General features: G+C 39.9%; 3 protein-coding genes across 3 annotated transcripts; 2 read left to right on the top strand and 1 right to left on the bottom strand.

Annotated features, from left to right (window-relative positions):
- The first annotated feature begins 16 nt into the window (after positions 1–16).
- Positions 17–6737, top strand: mfsd10 (major facilitator superfamily domain containing 10). The gene is made up of 13 exons (XM_079221645.1): positions 17–95; positions 1714–1898; positions 2391–2487; positions 2590–2693; positions 2870–3028; positions 3201–3392; positions 4287–4389; positions 4501–4612; positions 4710–4818; positions 4946–5036; positions 5798–5845; positions 5947–6036; positions 6148–6737. Exons 2-13 carry the CDS (start codon positions 1746–1748, stop codon positions 6249–6251), a joined length of 1362 nt encoding a protein of 453 aa, XP_079077771.1. The 5' UTR covers positions 17–95; positions 1714–1745; the 3' UTR covers positions 6252–6737.
- A 931-nt stretch (positions 6738–7668) lies between these two features.
- On the top strand, positions 7669–12407 carry coq2 (coenzyme Q2 4-hydroxybenzoate polyprenyltransferase). The gene is given in 11 exon segments (XM_079222668.1): positions 7669–7717; positions 8199–8270; positions 8709–8745; positions 8747–9078; positions 9879–10045; positions 10362–10483; positions 11022–11107; positions 11339–11472; positions 11664–11852; positions 12053–12194; positions 12197–12407. Coding segments are annotated over 10 exon segments (1290 nt in total). The 5' UTR covers positions 7669–7717; positions 8199–8260; the 3' UTR covers positions 12268–12407.
- Positions 12408–12770: 363 nt separating this feature from the next.
- On the bottom strand, positions 12771–14277 carry mboat4 (membrane bound O-acyltransferase domain containing 4; the record flags this gene model as incomplete). The annotated part of the gene is made up of 2 exons (XM_079222931.1): positions 12771–13716; positions 14039–14277. The coding sequence occupies 2 exons, from the start codon at positions 14275–14277 to the stop codon at positions 12771–12773; spliced, it is 1185 nt and encodes a 394-aa protein (XP_079079057.1).
- Positions 14278–19863: the final 5586 nt, after the last annotated feature.

Here is a 19863-nt window from a genome sequence, read left to right as displayed (position 1 = left end):
ACTTATAATAATGGACCGATGAGAGAGAGGTAGACCTGTTCGAGTCGGGTAAGTCGTCCGTGAGACCTGTTTGGATTTAGGGGACCAGTCTCAGTGTGAGTACAGAGACGGGTACTGCTCGCTTGGTTCAATAACGTTGCAGCGGCTGAGAAGAGGTGATGCTCATAGATATCGATCAGCCTCACTTGATCGATGGCATGCCGGGCGGAGGCAACTAGTTTCAGGCAATGTGTTGCTCTTTATCAGAGACAGATTTTGGACTTATTACATTTAAAATGTTTTGTTTTTTTTACGTGTTTACTGAGGAGTTAACTAGTTAATACAAACCGGGATCAACTTTGATCTGACATTTTGCGGTACAGTTGTTTCCTCCTTCCTCCTTGAGCAACACCTTTTTTTCAGGTCTTTCCTGATGACATACTGGAAGTAGTAAATGGAGACTAGTTGATTGCAACTTTACTGGCATACATCTACTTTTGTAAACCTCTATTTGTTTGCTTATAGCATACCAGCATCAACCATTTGCACATGTTTATACGGGGTTTAACTGAGCCCACGTGGATTTAAACTACTCGCCCTGTAAATATTTGTGAAAGGTTCTGCTAAAATAATATGCAGATAACGAACAGGTTTCCTACTGACTTATTTTACAGAAAGTAACTGATATGTATCTGCAAATTATAGGAAGTTTCCTGCTAATTACTGTAATGTGTATTAATAATTAAAGAGAGACTGAGACACTTCCAGTTAATTCAAGTTATTTATTTATTTACTAGAGATATAACCAGAGGTGTCAAGTAACGAAGTACAAATACTTCGTTACATTTTCACGCAAATATCTGTACTTTCTACTCCCTACATTTTAAAAATAGCCTCGTTACTATTTCATTTTGGTTTGTTTTTATTCCGGCTTGTCATCGTTCAAAAACACACACATAAAAAACCTCTCCGCCCCGTTGCGCACAGATACGTGCGCGCGCACACCAGCGGACAGAGTGCGTCGAAAAATATGTCGCGTGAAAAGCAGACCGTTATATCATTCATTTTTTTTTCATCAGTCATTATGGCCTTTATAAAAATTATTGTTTTGGGGGGAGGTGGAGTATTGCACTATAGGCCCCTGAGAGGCTTAAGAGTTTGTCCTTAATGGAAAAAAAAAACATTCCTCTTACATTACTTTTACTTTTTTACTTTTAAGTAGTTTTTAAACTAGTACTTTTACACTTTTACTTAAGTAAAAAGCTTGAGTTGATACTTCAACTTTTACAGAAGTATTTTTAAACCCTAGTATCTATACTTCTACTTGAGTAATGAATGTGAATACTTTTGACACCTCTGGATGCAACCCACAGTGTGCAGCAGGTCATCTGAACATGCACACATGAAACCGCTCCAATCCAGCATAAAACGTATATGAAGGATAAATGTTAGAATAATAAATGAATAACCAGTGGAATATTTACTGGGTTTTAAAAGAGCAGCATTTCAAGGAAATGTATTAATACTAGCTAAACTTCATAATATCTGTGTGAATTGTGTCCTTAAATGCCTCGCAATTAGTCCCATATAGTAATATTTATTTCCAGGAAACTCTTAAGAAAGTTATTTGGAAATTACAGACCTTTAAACATTTTGTTATAAGTGTTATACTTTCCCAAGGGTTAATTTGTTCCTATGTTTTTCTAACATGTACTGTGTTTTATTTATGAACAGGAACAGAAAAGACACCATATTTAGTCCGAGAAATGTCAGCCGTAAACAAACCTGCAGAGGATGGAAGCTCCTTTTCATCAAAGGTCATCAACATTGTGTTTATCACCCTGCTGTTGGACCTGCTGGGATTCACACTGATTCTACCTCTACTTCCTTCTATTTTGGATCATTATGCACAAACAGGGGTTGGTTTCTTTTTCTTTCTTTTTTTTAAAGCCATCGGTTTTTGATGATTCGATGATTTGAGTTGCATTTGATTTTATGTAAACTAAGACAAATTATGATCACGTGTGACGCTATTTTCAGCACTTGAATCCCCAGGCTGGTTTGGAACATATGGGTGCCAGACTCTGTTCCCTTGGTGAGACAGTTGTGCATCAGTTTCTCTGATGGAACCGGTGTTTATAGTTAACAGTAGAAACTGACTGCTGTTTGAATCATGTGGTGTGTTGACAGACAATGTGCAGAATCTGATGCTCTGTAGAACAAAGGAGGCTGTGTGTGAATAATTTGTTCCATTAAAAACCATAACCAACTCATGAGTGATTAGATTAGCAGTCATGCACTGTGTCTGTGTGTGAGTCTGTAAGCTGACTCATTCTGAATAGACATATTTAGTAGTGTTTGTATTGTGCATTTGTAATGTTGTATATTCTGTGCCTTGTCTTGCTGGACAGGATGGCGTATATCAGTCTCTGCAGAGTGTTGTGGACTGGTTCAGGGAGGCCGTCGGGATTCCTATGGAAAAGAAATACAACACTGTCCTGTTTGGAGGTATTTTGGATTGATTTCATATTCAATATAACTTATGTGGAGCTCTACTTTTCATGACACTGACAAATAAAAAATGTAATAATGCATCAATTTGCCTTTCAGGTCTGATCGGGTCATTGTTTTCTCTGCTGCAGTTCCTGTCATCACCTGTAACCGGGGCTCTGTCAGACCGATATGGCAGACGACCTTTGCTCATTCTTACCACAGTGAGTAAAATGCCATGTCACACTACTTTTTTTTTTAAAATGTATGACGTTAAACTTCCGTATCCTTTCACATCAGAGTCACTCACTTGGCACAGTCCACACTCCACTTATGAAGACAAAACCATGCGGCCTTTACCATCCGCCCTGATTCACTCGGGTCTCATTGTGTGTTCCAGTTAGGGCTGATGTCCTCCTATGCGGTCTGGGCCGTTTCCCGGAGCTTCAGCATGTTCCTTCTGTTTCGGGTAATTGGGGGCATTTGTAAAGGAAACGTCAGCCTCTGCACTGCCATCGTGGCCGACTTGCCTTGCCCAAAAGCACGGAACCGAGGAATGGTAGGCACATGCTTTCTTTGGCCAGAACAGGAAATGTTATTTTTTAAGATATGGCATCCAAAAACACAATAATGTGATCTGATGCATGCTCCATCTTTTGCTGGAGGTTCATGTATGAAAACAAGCTAAATGTAAATGTCCTAAAATCTAACTTTAATTTCTTTACGACCAGGCTATGATCGGCATTGCCTTCTCCCTCGGCTTCACTGTGGGACCCCTGATGGGTGCCTACTTTGCCTTCAGCTCCAGAACAACGGGGAATGTCTTCTACCAAACTCCGGCTCTGCTCGCCTTGGCCTTCAGCGTAGCGGATCTGCTCTTTATTTGGGTCGTAATGCCAGAGACGCTCACAAAGGACGTCAAGGTTGGCAATGGAAACATTCACACTGACAACTGAATCACTTACAGTTTTAATCAAGCAGCCGATGTTTTGTGCAGCATGTTGTACGAGATTGAGATGAGAAGATTGGTACCGCTCTCTAATGTCTGTATGGTCAGTGTGAAGCTTCAGCTAGTTAGCTTAGCTTAATATAAAAGCTGGAAAAAGGGGGAAACAGCTTGTCTGGCTCTGCCCACAGTTAACAAAGTATGTCAGCTAGCAACTCTAAAGTTCCCTATTAAATTGAATCGGCCCATTGTTGTATCACCTGGGTTTATGTGCCTGACAAGACTCCAGGAAGTGATTAGACCTCTTGTCGGACCGAAGCTGGGTGGAGCTATGCTGGAAATGACCATGTGTCATATACCGAACTCTATGAGCTCAGAACTATATCAGTGTACATTGTCCTGTCATAACAAGTACCATAAAGCAAACAGAAGAGTGACGGAGCTGTCAATCAAGTGCGGTCTATACATGCCCACACAGAAGAGGCTTAATTGGGCAACACCTTTTGTGAGTTTAATATGGGCGCAAGGGAGCTTAAAAACATATAATACAAATATGTAAAGCAAAACAACAAATAAAAGAAGTCTCTAGGTATATACAGTATAGATATAAAGAGTTGTGTAACTATTCAATACATTTTCATTGTGCAACCCCGTGTCCAACTGGCAAGCTAACATTACATAAACTATGAATTCCACATAATAATTAAAGGTTAAAGCATCATCACTACACACTGATTGATATATCCTGGTTATTGTTTTCACTTAGTGGTAACGTTGCATACAGGTTTATTTTCCTTAGTGGCTGAACATATTATTTTTCTCACAACAACATTATTTTCTTTGACCGATAATTTGCATTGTTTCATCCTAGGCTTCATCTTCGGGGTTCGAGGACTCCAGGGACCTCTTGAACCCATTATCTTTGTTCCATTTTTCAGCTGTGACCAGAACAAAAGATCCGCCTCCAAAAGAAAGTGGGTACTGCACATACTGAACTCCTCTGTAAGAAAAGAGGCTTACAGCCATTTGACCCATATACGGCATGAATGAACAGTGATAGATAAAAGGTTTAATTTTTTTTACAGGAATGCAGAAGCTTCAAGCGTTGGGGCTGATTTATTTCTGCTACCTTTTCCTGTTTTCCGGTCTGGAGTTCACGCTGAGTTTTTTGACTCACCAACGCTTCCACTTCACAAGGTATTAACTCAAAGATAAAGCTGTCCACTCTCAGTTAACGGTAAACGCACCCGAGCAGCAACCCTTTTGATTTTTACGAGCATTTTTCTCTCACTAGTATGCAGCAGGGAAAGATGTTCTTCTTCATTGGTGTCATCATGGCTTTGATCCAGGGAGGTTATGCTCGCAGAATCAAACCTGGGCAGCATATCAGGGCTGTTAGAGTGGTAGGAGCATCTTCTGTTTACATCACAAAAATCTGGACAATGAAATACTCTTTATGCTGAAAAGACATGATGCACCACTACACACTTGTTTTCTTAAATAACCACATTTCTCTCTTTTTTTTTTTAGGCAATCATGGCATTAATCCCAGCGTTTATTCTCATCGGGCTCTCGTGGAATATCACGATGCTTTACGTTGGCTTGACGTTATACGCATTTGGTGAGCTGATTTCATGTTGTATATTGCCCTCTTTTATTGTACCCAAGAACATGTGATATTAGTTAAATGTAATTAATAAACAATGGCGTAATGCATTTGAGTAGAGTCACAACAACTAATCTGAAAGACTTTGCAAGTGCATGCTCACCATTTGATTTGTATTTTTAGTATCAACAGTGAACATTTTATCCTGAGTACTACAAATGTTGTTTTACAAAATACCCCCTCATCAAAGGGACGAATAACTCCCAGAGCTGATGCATATGAGTCCGTTAGAGTAAAAGAAAACATTAAATGGTTAGAACTGGAAATGGGATTTTTTTTTAACTTAAAAGAAGAAAAATAATGAAAATTAGTGACTGTTGCAGAACATCTGGAATAATTAAAGAATAAATGACAACAAGATCAAAACAAAAAATATAAAACAATGGCCGAAGGCAAAATAGCAAAACATGATTTAATATATGCTTCATATGCTTTATTTGTTTTATTGGGTATTGGTGTTAATTATGCAGACATTTTGGTAGCCATAGCTTATCACAAGAGGCTTTCTGATTGAATAAAGGATGTATAAAAGTAAAACAACATACAACCAATCACACATTACAGTTTGTTTGAAGCAGGATTATATCCATAGACAATATATACAAACATAAAACAGGACATATAGCTACATCTAGAGGATGTATTTATTTATGTTAAATGCAATGTATTGTCTGGTTACATTTTATCATTTATTTATGTATTTATTTTTGTGACAGCGGCTGCAATAGTAGTTCCATGCCTGTCGACGCTTGTTTCTGACCACGGTGAGTCTCTTTATTAGTTCATATTCATGGAATCTCACAACCCATTTTGATTAGACGAGACTGAACATGTTATTACTGATTATCTGTGGATGTTCCTTCAGGGTCGGCCAATCAGAAAGGCACAGTGATGGGGATTCTGCGTAGCTTGGGCGCCCTGGCCAGAGCACTGGGACCAGTCGTGTCATCCTCCGGTAAGGATGCAAATGGCAGTAATAGCATCAAATGCTGCTGGAATTTGTTGACACTTTATGAAACATAAATAATCTTGCTTTGTAAAAATGTTGTTTGTGTTTTCTTCACAGTTTACTGGATAGCTGGAGCTCAGATCTGTTTTCTTCTCACATCAGCCTCTTTCATTATTCCTCTGGCTCTCCTGAGGACAGCCAGAAATCTGAAGGAGGAGTGAGAGACACAAACTCTGCAGAGACATTTTATAGTTCAAGTGAATGTTATGATGTTTACATCTGCTGGTAAAACTAGCACTGGTGTCTTACTTTGACACAAACAAAAATAATAATGAGATGTATACTGTGTGCACTGTTTGCCAAGCATCATCACATGGAACAAAATAATGCAAGAAGACGATGCACATGCCAAAACCAAGATATGTTATTGTACACATTAGTGTATTGCATTTTAATGTGCATTTTAATATTACAAATAATGTTTATGTCTATAGATATCATTTTTTTATGCAGTATTTTATCAAACACTCAGATTTTATATTTTACAAAGCAACATTTTATTTGAACGTGGAGATTATATTTTCTTGCTTTAAAAAAAAAGAATAAACGAGCTAGTCAACTACTGTGTGTGAAAACAAACTATCTTACTTAAAGATTATACAAAAGGGTTTCAATTTAATTGCAATGACAGAAAATAAGCAAATACATATTCTCACATAAAGCCTTTGAAATAGGCTACTTGTACTTTATTGCCATGCTTTGCTCCATGATACTTTAACTTTATTGCATACATTTTACTCCACAACATGTATCTGTTTTGAAGATGAAGATGTGAGATCTACACAACATTACAGACTTTAGTAAAAATCCACCTCACAGCTACAATTTCAAAATACTACTTAAATATGTAAACCTAAATAATACTTCTATCCAAATCTTCTGCACAAATTATGCAAAAATAAAGAATAGCAGGAGCAAAAATGTCTCTACAAGACATTTTACATCATGCTACTAATACTTAATAAATACGTTGTATAAAAGTAGTACTAGTAAGCTATTAATTCAAGCTATACAATATTATATTATACCATCTGTTTGTATAGCTGTTTGAATATTGTGATATTGTGAAACTGTGAATATCATTATGAAATAGGAATATATAGTGGTGGAAGTGAAAGAGGAGAGCAGGTTGTTATAATTAACTGCTACACAAAACAGACAGTGTAGTGTGCTGATGTTACGGCTCACAGTACACCGTGTAAAAAAGAAACTTGGATATGCAAATTAGTACCAGTAAAGCAGTGGTCGTGTATTATTTTTTTGGGGGGGGGGTCAAACAAATGTGGTAACAGGGTGAGACAGAGAGGATATGATGGAATTGGTACAAGGATGCTTGTTATAGGCTAGGAGTGTAAAACATGGAGGATCAAATATAGCTTAATGTGTTATCTGTGGTATTATTATTTATCGTTTTGTTTTGGGGAAAGATTGTAGTCGATTGGCTGATTCACACTCCGGACCTCAAGGTGGCGCTAATGCACAAATACACTGGATGACAACGGCTGTTAACCTGAAGAAGAAGCAGCAGCAACAGAAGAAGAAGAAGAAGAAGAAGAAGAAGAAGAAGCAGCAACAGAAGAAGAAGAAGAAGAAGAAGAAGAAGAAAGAAGAAGTAGTAGTAGTAGTAGTAAGAGCTAAGGACCGATTATACACCTGTGTCATGGATAGTCTCCGTTATTTCCACGTTGTTAATTTAAGCTAGAGTCAGCAGCACATTAGGTTTGTGGCTAACACACATGTTCAAGGCTGAGCAGTCTTGGGTGGGTAATGTCTTGTAGTAGTGTTTAAGCCATATGATGGCCATGCCAGTTTGTTTGTGATTCCCAGGAACTCAAAACAGTTTACTCGCTCCACCTGAGTCCATTGATGTCGACAAGGAGGCTCCTTGTCTTAACTGAAGTTGAGCAGGGAGTTGTCCTCTGAGCAACACTCTGCACGATTGTTGCTTTCCTCTCTCACTGAAGTCTCATCAGTGTTTTTCCAGTGCACAGTGTGGTACCCATGCCCGGATTCCTAAATGTACCCATCAGTTTAATTGGGGAGGATTTTGATGAATGCTAAACTGAAATCAACAAACAGCCATCTGACTTAGGTGTACTTTTTCCCAGATGTGCGAGAGCTGAGTTGAGTTCGGTGAAGACGGCATCCTCTGTGGATCTGCTGGCTCTGAATGCAAACTGGTGAGTGTCCAGGCTGGCTGGGATGTCGGGGCTCTTGCTTTTGGAGCATGTGACATTCTGGATCGCCTGCCACACATCTTTAGTGTTGTTGAGGTCTCTCACCAGTCTCTCTTGACGCCTCCTCCTTGCCACCTTGATGCTGGATTATACCGTTAGTATTAAGTGCATGACAGGTATATTAGTGTTTCTACTAGTTTATCTACTAACAAGCTAACTTGCCTTTATTTGCAACAGCTACTATAACCAGAAAGACTGTTAAAATACTTAATGATGCTGCTACATGGCTAAAAAGTAGACAGTTCATGAACACATGAACATCTCAGTGTCTGTGCAGCTGATTCACTCTGACACAAAAGGAATGCCTGTTGCAGCAAGCCAGTCCTCTATTGTGAAAAAGCCATTGACAAGCCTTTGTGTGTGTTTTCGTTTGTGTGTTAGGGGGGACATTAGCTGGCATTAATTGGACCTCAGATAAACACCATGTTCTCGGCTAAGCTGACCGGCTGGTTAACTCTGAATACCCTGAGGCGGATTCATCGCGGAGCTCTTTGCTGCTGTCATTACTCCCTTTCGAACGTCCTCCTTCACGCAGAAGGAGGGAGGACTAGAGATGTGAGTCTTTGCTCAGATTCCAGTTTGTTGAAGAGAGGACTTTATGGCCAGAGTGTTTTCCACCCGTCACTCAGACCACGAGAAACGCAGCAATATGGGAGAAGATCATTCAGTTTATCAGCTGCCACAGTTGTGAATTTAGCACCCGCTCCTGTCCAGCCATACCTTCGGTTGATGAGGCTGGACAAACCTATTGGTGGGTACATACATTTTATTTAATCACATCCATCTGTTTATGTTTATACAATCATTTTATACAAAGACTGATGCTTTGTGTGTATGTATAAACTATAAATATTGGTTTTATTGGCATTATTTTAGTGCAGATGCCTGGAACATTGTCAAATCTCTTTGGGAGTAATTCACCCAGTTGTGTATTAACAACTTTTTAAGAATATCATTGTTTAGTAGAAAACACACAATGACCATGAGATAGACAGACTAAAAAGATGAACTTCATTTTCAGCTCCATTTTTCAAGAACATTTCCAAAAGTTTATATTAAAGGTGGTATGTGCTATGAAATATATTTGTATCAGCTTCAAAAGACCATATAAATGCATCGCTACTTTTATATCTGCTTTTATAACTTGATGTTCTGTGCATCACTGTGAAAATCAAGTCAACTAAATGTAAGGTCTCTTTACTCTCGTCACTCTACGTCTGCAGCTTGGAGTTCAACCAAAGGGCCTTCCCTTTTTAAAAAGTCTATAATACATCAAACAAAAATGTTGTCTCTAAGGGGTAATGAGAGTAGGGTAACAATACTATTATTATTAAAAGATACACAAACGCTGTACTACATAGTGTTTTTTTATTTTTGCAAGAAAACAGCAGGTTCAGTTGTAGGTTTTACTCACAAATGTTTTCAGGACGGCAGGAGAGCTTGTACTCGAATGCTAATCTCTCATTTAGTTCACCATTAATACATTTTTTTTTTCTAAATTTGATTTAGTAGTTGTAGTGACAGGTTGGGTGTGTTTGTGTTGTGTTGCAGGGACATGGCTGCTCTACCTCCCGTCTACATGGAGCATTGCTCTGGCTGCCGACCCCGGATGCCTCCCACATCTGGACATGCTCACCCTGTTTGGTGCAGGTGCCCTGCTGATGAGGGGAGCAGGCTGCACCATCAATGACATGTGGGATAAAGACTTTGACAAAAAGGTATATGTAACTAATATATAGCCATTTACACGTTAGCTGAGAGAAGCGGGTGACTTTTGGTCAAATTTATTATGATAATTCCCAAGCAGCTTAGCTTTTATGTTAAGCTTTGCCCTGTCCGCTTCATTTTTTATTTACTAGATATTTCCTTAGCAATGGCCTTTTCTTTTTGATCATACATATATGTTTTCAAAGCCATAATACCCAATAAGATGCTGTTATAACCCCCTCCTTACTAATAAATTACAGCAAGGTGTTTGCATTCCTAATAGGATTTCTGCCCTCACTTATTGAAAGTGTAAATGTTTTTGTGCAGGTGGCCAGGACGGCAACTCGACCCATTGCATCAGGAGAGATTTCTCAGATGCAGGCACTGGCCTTCTTAGCAGGGCAGCTTTCACTGGGACTCGGAGTTCTCTTGTGTCTCAACTACTACAGGTACCCAGTGATCTTCATGTATAGTGATCAGTTCAGGAACATTAATTAAAGAAACATAGATGGAACAAATTACCAAGTGTGTAGGTCAGACAAAAAACACTGTCTTCAGACTTCTTGTATATTGTATACAATACAATAGTGTATTGGCAATATATCCCTGACGCCAAAGGGGCAAATTTGTTGTAAAAGGTCCGTAACTTTTGAAGATACTCACTAGGTTTGTATATAGATAGGTTGGTTGATTTTTCCCAGACATCCTCAGGATTTACTATTACGAAATTGAGTTCCCAGGCTTCTCATCACTGAAAGCATATTTAATGTCTAGTATGAAAAAGAGGAATGATTACAGCAAGCAAAACATACTTCAATGTGTGAGCCCATCCTTAAGCAAACACTGAAACAAACTCTTCTTCTCCAGTTGCATTTTTATAGATGCTTTACTTGCCGTTTGTTAACGTACTATATGTTAGAAAACAGACAAAAGAAGTCTAAAGGCTCAACATTGTTTGACTCACTGTTTTCATAATGATCTCTACAGCATAGCTTTGGGTGCTGCCTCATTAGCTCTGGTCATCTCCTACCCGCTGATGAAGAGGATTACTTATTGGCCACAGTTGGTGTTGGGTATGTACTGTATAAGATTATCCTGTGGTGTTCTTCATCTAAAACCAAGGCTGCATTCACGCCTAAGCATGTGTTCTTGAATGTGGGCAGTGATCAATGGTCCATTCAAATCAAATGGGTGTCATTCGCTAATCGCCACAAAGCCTGATTTTGGTGTTTAATGAGGCCTACAAATCTTCCCCTCAGCAAAACTAAAGTTGGTCTCATGTGTCTTTCATGACTTCTGTCTAGGCCTCACTTTTAACTGGGGAGCGCTGCTCGGCTGGTCCGCTGTCAAGGGCTTCTGTGATTGGTCCGTATGCCTACCGCTGTATTTCTCAGGAGTGATGTGGACGATGATCTATGACACAATTTATGCACATCAGGTGAAGTATGGGGCTCTGCAGTTCTTATTTATATTTTACAGAAAGCACTGACGTGGACATTTTCAGGCGCTCACATTTAGCAGAAAACTAAATACATTTTTAACCTCAATTCTAACCTTAATGTCTCACTTTTTAAAGAGGGATAGTATTGATTGAGACTGGGCTCCATCTGTTCTCTCTCTGATAATCAGGATAAGGAGGACGACATCAAGGTCGGAGTGAAATCTACTGCGCTGAGGTTCCACGAGCAAACCAAACCGTGGCTAAGCGGCTTCATGGTGGCCATGATGACCGGACTGGTTGTAACTGGAGTCAACGCTGAGCAGACTCTCCCTTACTATGCAGTACTGTCCACAGTGGCCGTTCACCTCACGCATCAGGTGAGGAATATGGTGTCGTACGTGTCGTCTGAAGGCGCTCTGCCAAAGGGTTGCTTATAGCGTGCAGTTTCATTCCATACCAAGATGTTAGTACAGTTCATCTTTTTTAGTCAGTAACAAGGCTTTAGTTGTTGTTCTAACCATAGATGGGTCTCTAACGTTCAATTAAAGCGTGATATTTACTCTACTCTCTTTTTTAGATTTACACATTGGACATTAACAAACCAGAGGACTGCTGGAAGAAGTTTTCCTCAAACAGAAACCTCGGACTGTTGTTACTTTTAGGCATTGTTGCCGGCAATTTGTGGAAAGAAAGAAGAGAGACCGTGATACAAAACGAGGAAGCAGTCAGCTAAGTGAGATCCGCAGAACAAATTTTATTGTTGGGACATTGACAAAACATCGTAATCGGTGATGTTTAATTCTGAACAAAGCTCTATTACACAACACAAAGATGTACCTTTTCAATTGATATTGAGATTAAATTATTACATTATACACCTCCTAGTACATGCTAATACAAACAAACAATCAGCAACCTGTAGTCACAATAAACATGCATAATTGGGGAAATTGTGTCGTTTTTTTGTTCAAAGCTGCATTAAACAATTTTTACCACTAGGGAGCCAACGAATGGCCGCTGTAAGAAGTATTTACTGGTTGTTTGGTTTCATTTTGTCCACCAAATATTCTCTTTATTTCTTTTCTTTTCATGCGAGGCCGATTAGTTGCACAGCCTGCCTCAGCTTGTTTGATGGAATTGAACCGTATTAACAGGACTAAGAACAACGACAGCAGAACACAATACAGTAAGACGATTACAGACGCCATGTTGAGAGCAACATAAAGTCCATTCATATATTTAAATGACAGACCACGCCTGTTGTAGTTTGGAGAGTGTGTCACATGCCTACAATACTAAACGGTGTTGAGTTTTAATAACATAAAGAGCAGAATTATGTTGAAAAGAGGAAAAAGACCGATGTATGTTAGAGACAAAAGTCTCAAACCAGACGTATTTCTTAATTCTACTGCTGTAACAATACAAGCAATCGTCATTTGAGTGTTAATCCAGCTTAAACAAGTGTATATTTTCCTCCACATCGATGAAAGTTTTGGGTGCAGGTAGCTGTGTATATGATAATCTGCTTTCACCATTGCCGCCCATGTTAAAAATCCCACAAAGTGACCGAAATGACAACCATGCCACCACAGTGAGAAACTAAAAGTCATGAACAACGGGAAACGTTTGCACCTTCTGTAAACCAGTCGACGCAGCCATGAAGCTGTTGTGGCGTTCCACCGGCGGGCAAACTCGGACATGCGGCTCGACGATTCGATGGTCCAGAAATCTCCATCGGATAGTCCGCTCCAGTCTGGGGGCTCTCCTGGTGCATGTGCCCCAAAGCCAAACCCAGCTGCATTATTGAGGCATTCACTGATCCTCCAGTGAGAATAATATTGGATCCTCAAAATCAACGCCAGACCCAAAACCCACAGGATGCCATAGAGAGTGATTGAGTTGGAGGGATCACAGGTGTTCAGAAAATGGACAAGACAGTACCGTACCGCCTCCAGCAGTAACACCTGCAACAATTTTAAGAAGACTACACCCAGTGGATTAGGTGGAAGGTTCAGGTTGATCCCCGCCATCGAGGACACGAATCGGCTGTAGGAGCACAAAGGGCCTCCGAGCAGCGTGGTGAAGCTGAAGATGTAGCTCACCAGAGGGAGAAGCGTCACACAAGCCTTGCTTTTGGATGAAGCGCTGACTGTCAGCCGAACTCGTTTCTCCTGGAGGTCCATGGACACTGAGGTGATTCTCTGAGTGAGCAGCATCAAACAGGACACTGCCAAAAACAATCTGAAAAGTGGAGGAATTGTTAATTTGCTTATAGAGAGTCCTTTTTGTCAGAAAGAGGAATACATGTTTAAATATTTGTGTGCATTTCATGTTTTCAGCCAGAGCAAAGAGCACAATAGCATCCAACAACTTGTGACGTGGTTGAAAAGCTCCAGGACAGATACTGTGGATTTTGAGGTGAGATGCAAATGCTGTTTTCCAAAGGCGGGGAAATAAATTATTCAATTCTAAAAGGAATATATTAATACGTAATTTATATTGAATGGTTTGGAAAAGCATGACTGTCAGTTGACATACTGAAGAGCTGATTTAAGATCAGTACCTGATGCTGACGGGCTCATGCAGGTAGTATTCCCTGTACTGGATAAGCAGGTGCCAGAAGGTTTGCCACAACATCTGGATACCAAACACCCAGGCGTGGACACAGCTGGGATCCACAGAGCACACCAGCAGAATCAAGACCAAGGTGGAGGTGAAGAGAAGCGAGCTGTAGATGCCCATGGTGACGACGGCCAGGACGCAACCGCCAACAGAAACAAACAGGTACCTGAAGGTGGACATGCAGGTGGAAATGCATGTTGACGATCAGCACCTGTGTTGATTATTGATTCAACGTTTAGGCTACTTTCTAAACAAACTGGTTGCAGCTTCTCCAATATGAGGATTTGCCGTTTTAATCTGTTTGATATCATCGTAAACTGAAGATGATTCGGTTTTTGGATTGTTAGTCGGACAATAAAATGAATGTTATGTGATCAACAAAGACTTAAAATGTAACGCCCATTTTCTGATATTTTATTGGTTAATCATGAAAATGGTTCTGCAGATTAATTGACATTATTGTTTGTTACAATAAATTTTTCTTTAATGAAAATCCAATCAGATAAATGAAATGCTAACAAATGAATATGAGAAGAAGAAGAAAATAGATAAGTATGAATACATTTAAAAAACATTCTGCAGTATTGTATACTCTGATGAATATTGTGCTCCTGCTGTTAACTTTAGTTACAGTTGAACTGATAATTTTTTTATTTCATTTGATTTACAAATCCAACTTCACAAACCGACTGAAATTTAAATGTCAATGCTAATAGAGTATAAAGAGTATAAGGCTCCAGGAATAACAATTACTTGAAACATTGCTTTGAAAAGGTATAGTTAGTGCATAACAAATCAATCACATACCTGTATGTCAAGGACAGATATCCCTGTTTAGCAAGTAAAAAATACAAAAATGCGAATGGAAGTGAGAAACATTGGTGCATTAGAAACACATGTCGTTCCCAGAACCAGCTCGTCAAACCCATATCTGAATCTGCGGGTGAATGTCGCAGAGGGAAGAACAAAGCTGCTGATAGCAGACGTTTGCTGCTGATTGTCCTATTAAAGAGGTGACATGCTTGTTGTACCTGGAAAGCGATCCCTTTTATGTACCATTATCACACAGTACCGATAATAGTTCATCCTTTTGTTGATTCAGACGCTTTTTATCAGTCCATATTTTAGAAACTGTAGAAACCAAACCAAACACAGCAGCTGTTCTCTCTCTCTCTCTTATTCCATTGAGTGTTTGAGTTTCTCACAAACTGCCCAACAAGCTCTTAATCTTTGTGTAATGTCAGTCAGTTATTTTTTACTTTTCACGTTTAAAGATTTTTTGGGGACCCTGTGTAAAGAGAGATTTATGTGAGAAATGATATTACAACATAATAGTTTATTTGTGTAACACATGAAAAGCAACAATTAGTGTCAACAAAGACATAAAGAAAAGAAAGAAAATAAACATGCACTTTTATTAATCCCCTTGAGGAAATTCTTCTCTGCATTTGACCCATCCCTGGATAGGGAGCAGTGGGCAGCCCTGAGAGGCGCCCGGGAGCAGTTGAGGGTTCAGTGTCTTGCTCAGGGACACTTTGGCGTGTGAGCTATGGGGGGACTGGGGATCGAGTCGGCTACCTTGTGGTTGCGGGACGACCACTCATCCCCCTGAGCTACAGCCACCCTAAAAAGAGATTTCAAGGTGACTGTGACTTTTCCTATACCTTTTAAAAATGAACAGCAACCTCTTGAAACGTGTTCTAAATAAACAGTTAAGTTAATGTAGCTGATACTAACAATATAGACAGAGGGAAAAAGAGAAATGATACAAATGTGAGTGAGCCTTCCCCCAGATGCCCAAACAAAACAAACATTTAACAACCCAGGTTATATTTTCAAACTGACAAACTGGTTTGTCTGTGCTGGCTTTTTACTGGCAGACAGACAATCATCGTTATTCATAATTGATTCTAACAGTATCCGGGTTTTAACCACAACATCCTGTAGTTATTCAACTATGTTGAACTAAGAAAGTTAGGAACTCCAATTACCATTGTACAATTCACATTTGGCACCACAAAGTTTACATATTTCTAACAGCTATGCCTCAAAAGGCCTCAAGGGGCTTCACAATCTGTACAGCATACAGTGAGATATAACAAGGTATGTTTTCGTTGAGTAATGAACAATAACTATCTACCTATGTCACTTTATTGGCCATTGGGTGAATGCACACACGGTTTGGGTGCCATGGTGTGTAATGAGATAAGATAAGAAAATCCTTTAGCAGTGGGGAAATTGCAGGATTACAGCAGCAGTGCACACAAGAAACACATAGTGAATACAAATCAAGTAATACAAATAAACAGTAAAACAGTAATAAAAACAGTAAAGAATAATACAATAGCAATATTAAATATACAGACGGAATAAAAACAAGTATATGAAAAGTATTTAAATGTATTATATATTGAACCAGAACGTAATTAAATTGGCCAAAAGTGATTAAAGTGTTAAACGTTTGTGCCATTTCTCCTCTTGGCCACCATCACCGAGCACACCGGCAGCGACGCGAGACTTTGAAATAAGGACTTGCTCTTGAAATATTATTTTTGAGTGATACCTTCTTCCTTTTCCCTTCTTCTTGGTCAGTGGGCACGCGCGGAAGTTCAGCAGCTGTTTGGCCGGGGCTCGTCACTGCGTCACTGATTGGTCCGCGCTTGTGCAACGGCGCAGTTGTATAAACTCTGCAGTTTGAAGGAGTTGGCAGACTCTCCTGCAGGGATCGCATCAGTCTCAGTGGGGGGAAAGTCTGCCGTGCGAGGGGAGGACAAAACAAAAAAACAAGGCTTCTCTAGTTTCTGCAGACTTGTCTTGCAAAGTGATTTAGAGATGCAGAGCTGCGCCAAGTCCTGGGGGATCTTCTTGGCCAAGTCGGTGAATCCCGGCGCACCATGCAGGCATCTGAGTGACAAGAGCCGCGTGGTTTGGAAACTTCAGTGTAGGATCCGAAACAGCGGCGCATCCTTACTAACAACAGCCCGGGGTCTGAGGACGTCTACAGCCGTCTCCTCCAGACAGATTGAGAGAATATTACCCAGACATGATGATTTTGCAGAGCGGCACATTGGTCCAGGTGAGAGGGAGAAGAGAGAAATGCTGGATGCTCTGGGAGTCGAGGTAAGCGTCTCTAGCCTTCTCATCCCCCACCAAATTGCGCGCAAAACACGCTTTCTTTTACGCTAAGCCAACTCCTAGCATGCTTGCACTTGCTTTGAGCACTATTTGGATTTTATTCGGCATCAACAGCCATGTTTGCACGCTTTTATATATGAATGTTTCCCCCCACAGTCGCTCGACCAGTTGATCGAAAACACAGTGCCGTCCTCCATCCGCATGCAGCGGAGTATGAGAATGGATGACCCAATCAGTAAGTTTAGCGTCATTTTCATATTTTAATGATTGATTATAAATGCATCTTTATGTGACTTTCTAATGGCGGAAGGCTGCAACATCAGCATCGACGCAACTGTCCAAAAAAAATGCTAAATATCAGCAAAAAAAGCACGCAAAAACGGTGCGTTTATCGGATCGTCTCCAGTTATTGTGCACAGTGCGGGTTGTCCCCGCATTAAACGGTCAGTTAAATGAAGCCAAGTGAGTGGCTGGAATGTAGGTTGCTGCTCTATTGTGTGGCTCGCCCCTGTTAAGTCTTCCTTTGAACATATTTGGAGTTGTTTTTGCGAAACTCGGCGAGCGGCACCAATTTCCTGTTGGGAAGCCGATGCTCATAGGATGGCAACTGGAGTGTAAAGTTTAGCCTTGAGCTGCGGTCCCCAAGTCCAGTTCAATCTGGTTACAGCGTTCACATTACATCACAGCCGAGGGGCTTCCTAATAAGGTGACTTGGGTATGTTTTGCATGGGGGTTTGCCTGGATGTGTTTTTTTAAATTTTATTTTCTCCTATATGTCTAAATGTCATCACCACATACAATCTTCCCGTTTGTTTTTGGCTTATTTATTCTAAAGAACAAGCACACAACTACACAATAGAGGCTGAGCAATTGAGTGTTTTTTTATCAAAAAGGGATTTCCAGTATACAATGGAAGAGATTAGGCAATGATTTAAAGTGAATTGGCTTTAGCTGTTGAACAGTTGTGAAGCTTGTGAATGATGAATAAATGATGACTGCATAATACAATTACAAATATATGCTTGTTGGAGGGAGGCTTGTGTTAATTTCTTGAACTGGGGCTGTTATGTATGATGTGCAAAATTTAAAAGGAACAATGGGGTGGAGAGCATAGATGAAATCATCTCAGCAATATTGAGAACATCTTTTCTTGTATTATATCACGATATTCCAAATAAATGCAGTATTTCATTCAAAATAATCAAATGGACTTTCAATATCATGAAATCGGTTCTGTTAGGAGTTACCCGACGCAAACCTCTTAAAATATGTAAAACAAAGGCTTAACGTAATGTACATAACAAAATGTGTACCCTTTTTTAAATCCCAGTTTGCTTGCAATTAGAAGAATTTTGTAAAACATAATAAATGACCATTTCTTTCATTATTGGTTAATCTGCTGAATGTTTTCTCAATTCATTAATTTCACTCTTTTGGGTGCAAACATGAAACAGTCTGTATCGATTATAAATAACTTTAACGATTACTCAATTTTCAAAATATCTACAGATTAATTTTATGTTAATGGATTGGATGTTTCAGCTCTAAATTTCCTTAAGTCACAATTTGAGTTGTAACAAAACCCTAGCATAGACTTTTTTACAAAGTATAACGTAAGGTGTGCTGAGACACCTTCTGCGATTGTGCACAATACATAAACGCTGACATGACTATTGCATAACTCTGCAGCCATATACTTGCGTCATCGATTTAACAGTAGAGATCATTTGTGTGAGACAGTCGACTTTAACACCAGAGAGTCACTGGAAAAGCCAACATTTAAAATAAATAAATAAATGCAGAAGTCGTGATCAAATCATCAGGTATCATGACGTTTCCACAGCTCCTGGTCATTCTGATCTCTCCGTGTATCGGCCCCTTCTCTGAATCTGTCGGGTTTCATAATGCAACAAGCCATGCTGAAGGAACAAACTGGAGGCAGTGCTAGTTTTCTGCTTGTTCAGCTTTGGAGGGCTTCAGTTTACAAAGCCAGCGAGGGATTCTCTCTAACAATAGACCTCCTGGATCCTTCTGAATCAGGCTTTTTTTGCTGCCCTGTAGAAGTCCAGGAGCATGGGAAAGCAGTCCACCCTACTGAAACAAAGTCACACACACGGCTCACCCTGAACCTGCTGAGGATCCTTAATCACTGCATTTATTTATTTATTTATTTATTTATTGTACTGAATTTAGCTGATTCACCACCTCCCAGACTGAGAATATGCACCGTTTAGAAGAAGCTGTAAATATCCACTTGTATACTGGCTACAGTCCCTCTCGCCACCAAAGACTTGGACGTGTCTTTCTTCTCCAAACAGGAGTAGTTAGGGCTCTCGCTTCAGACGGGCGGTATTGTCCATTCCTTGGAGTTGCTAGGCAGCCAGGAAGGCCAGAGGAATCTCAGAGGCTGGTTGTTCATTGGCAAAGCTGCCTTACAGCACCGAATGAGGCTAAATAACCACCGGGAAGGAAACAATGGGTCTAGTCTGAGATTGAAACAACACGTTACAATTAAACTTGGGATGAGAAAACAATGCTATAAAACTTTCTATTTTTTTATGCATGTGATCTTTTGTTGACATTTATATACTCAGAAAAAAATATTTTAGGTAGAGTAGGAGGGTTACTGAT

This window comes from Taurulus bubalis (assembly GCF_910589615.1).
Source record: "Taurulus bubalis genome assembly, chromosome: 8".
Taxonomy (NCBI): Eukaryota; Metazoa; Chordata; class Actinopteri; order Perciformes; family Cottidae; genus Taurulus; species Taurulus bubalis.
This window is presented reverse-complemented; position numbering and strand designations above follow the sequence as displayed.

Coding starts and splice junctions, on each gene's coding strand:
- mfsd10 (XM_079221645.1), top strand. CDS start 1,746: ATGTCAGCCGTAAACAAACCTGCAGAGGATGGAAGCTCCTTTTCATCA. Junction 3,393..4,286: donor CGCTCACAAAGGACGTCAAG/GTTGGCAATGGA, acceptor GTTTCATCCTAG/GCTTCATCTTCGGGGTTCGA. Junction 5,037..5,797: donor CTTGACGTTATACGCATTTG/GTGAGCTGATTT, acceptor TTTTTGTGACAG/CGGCTGCAATAGTAGTTCCA.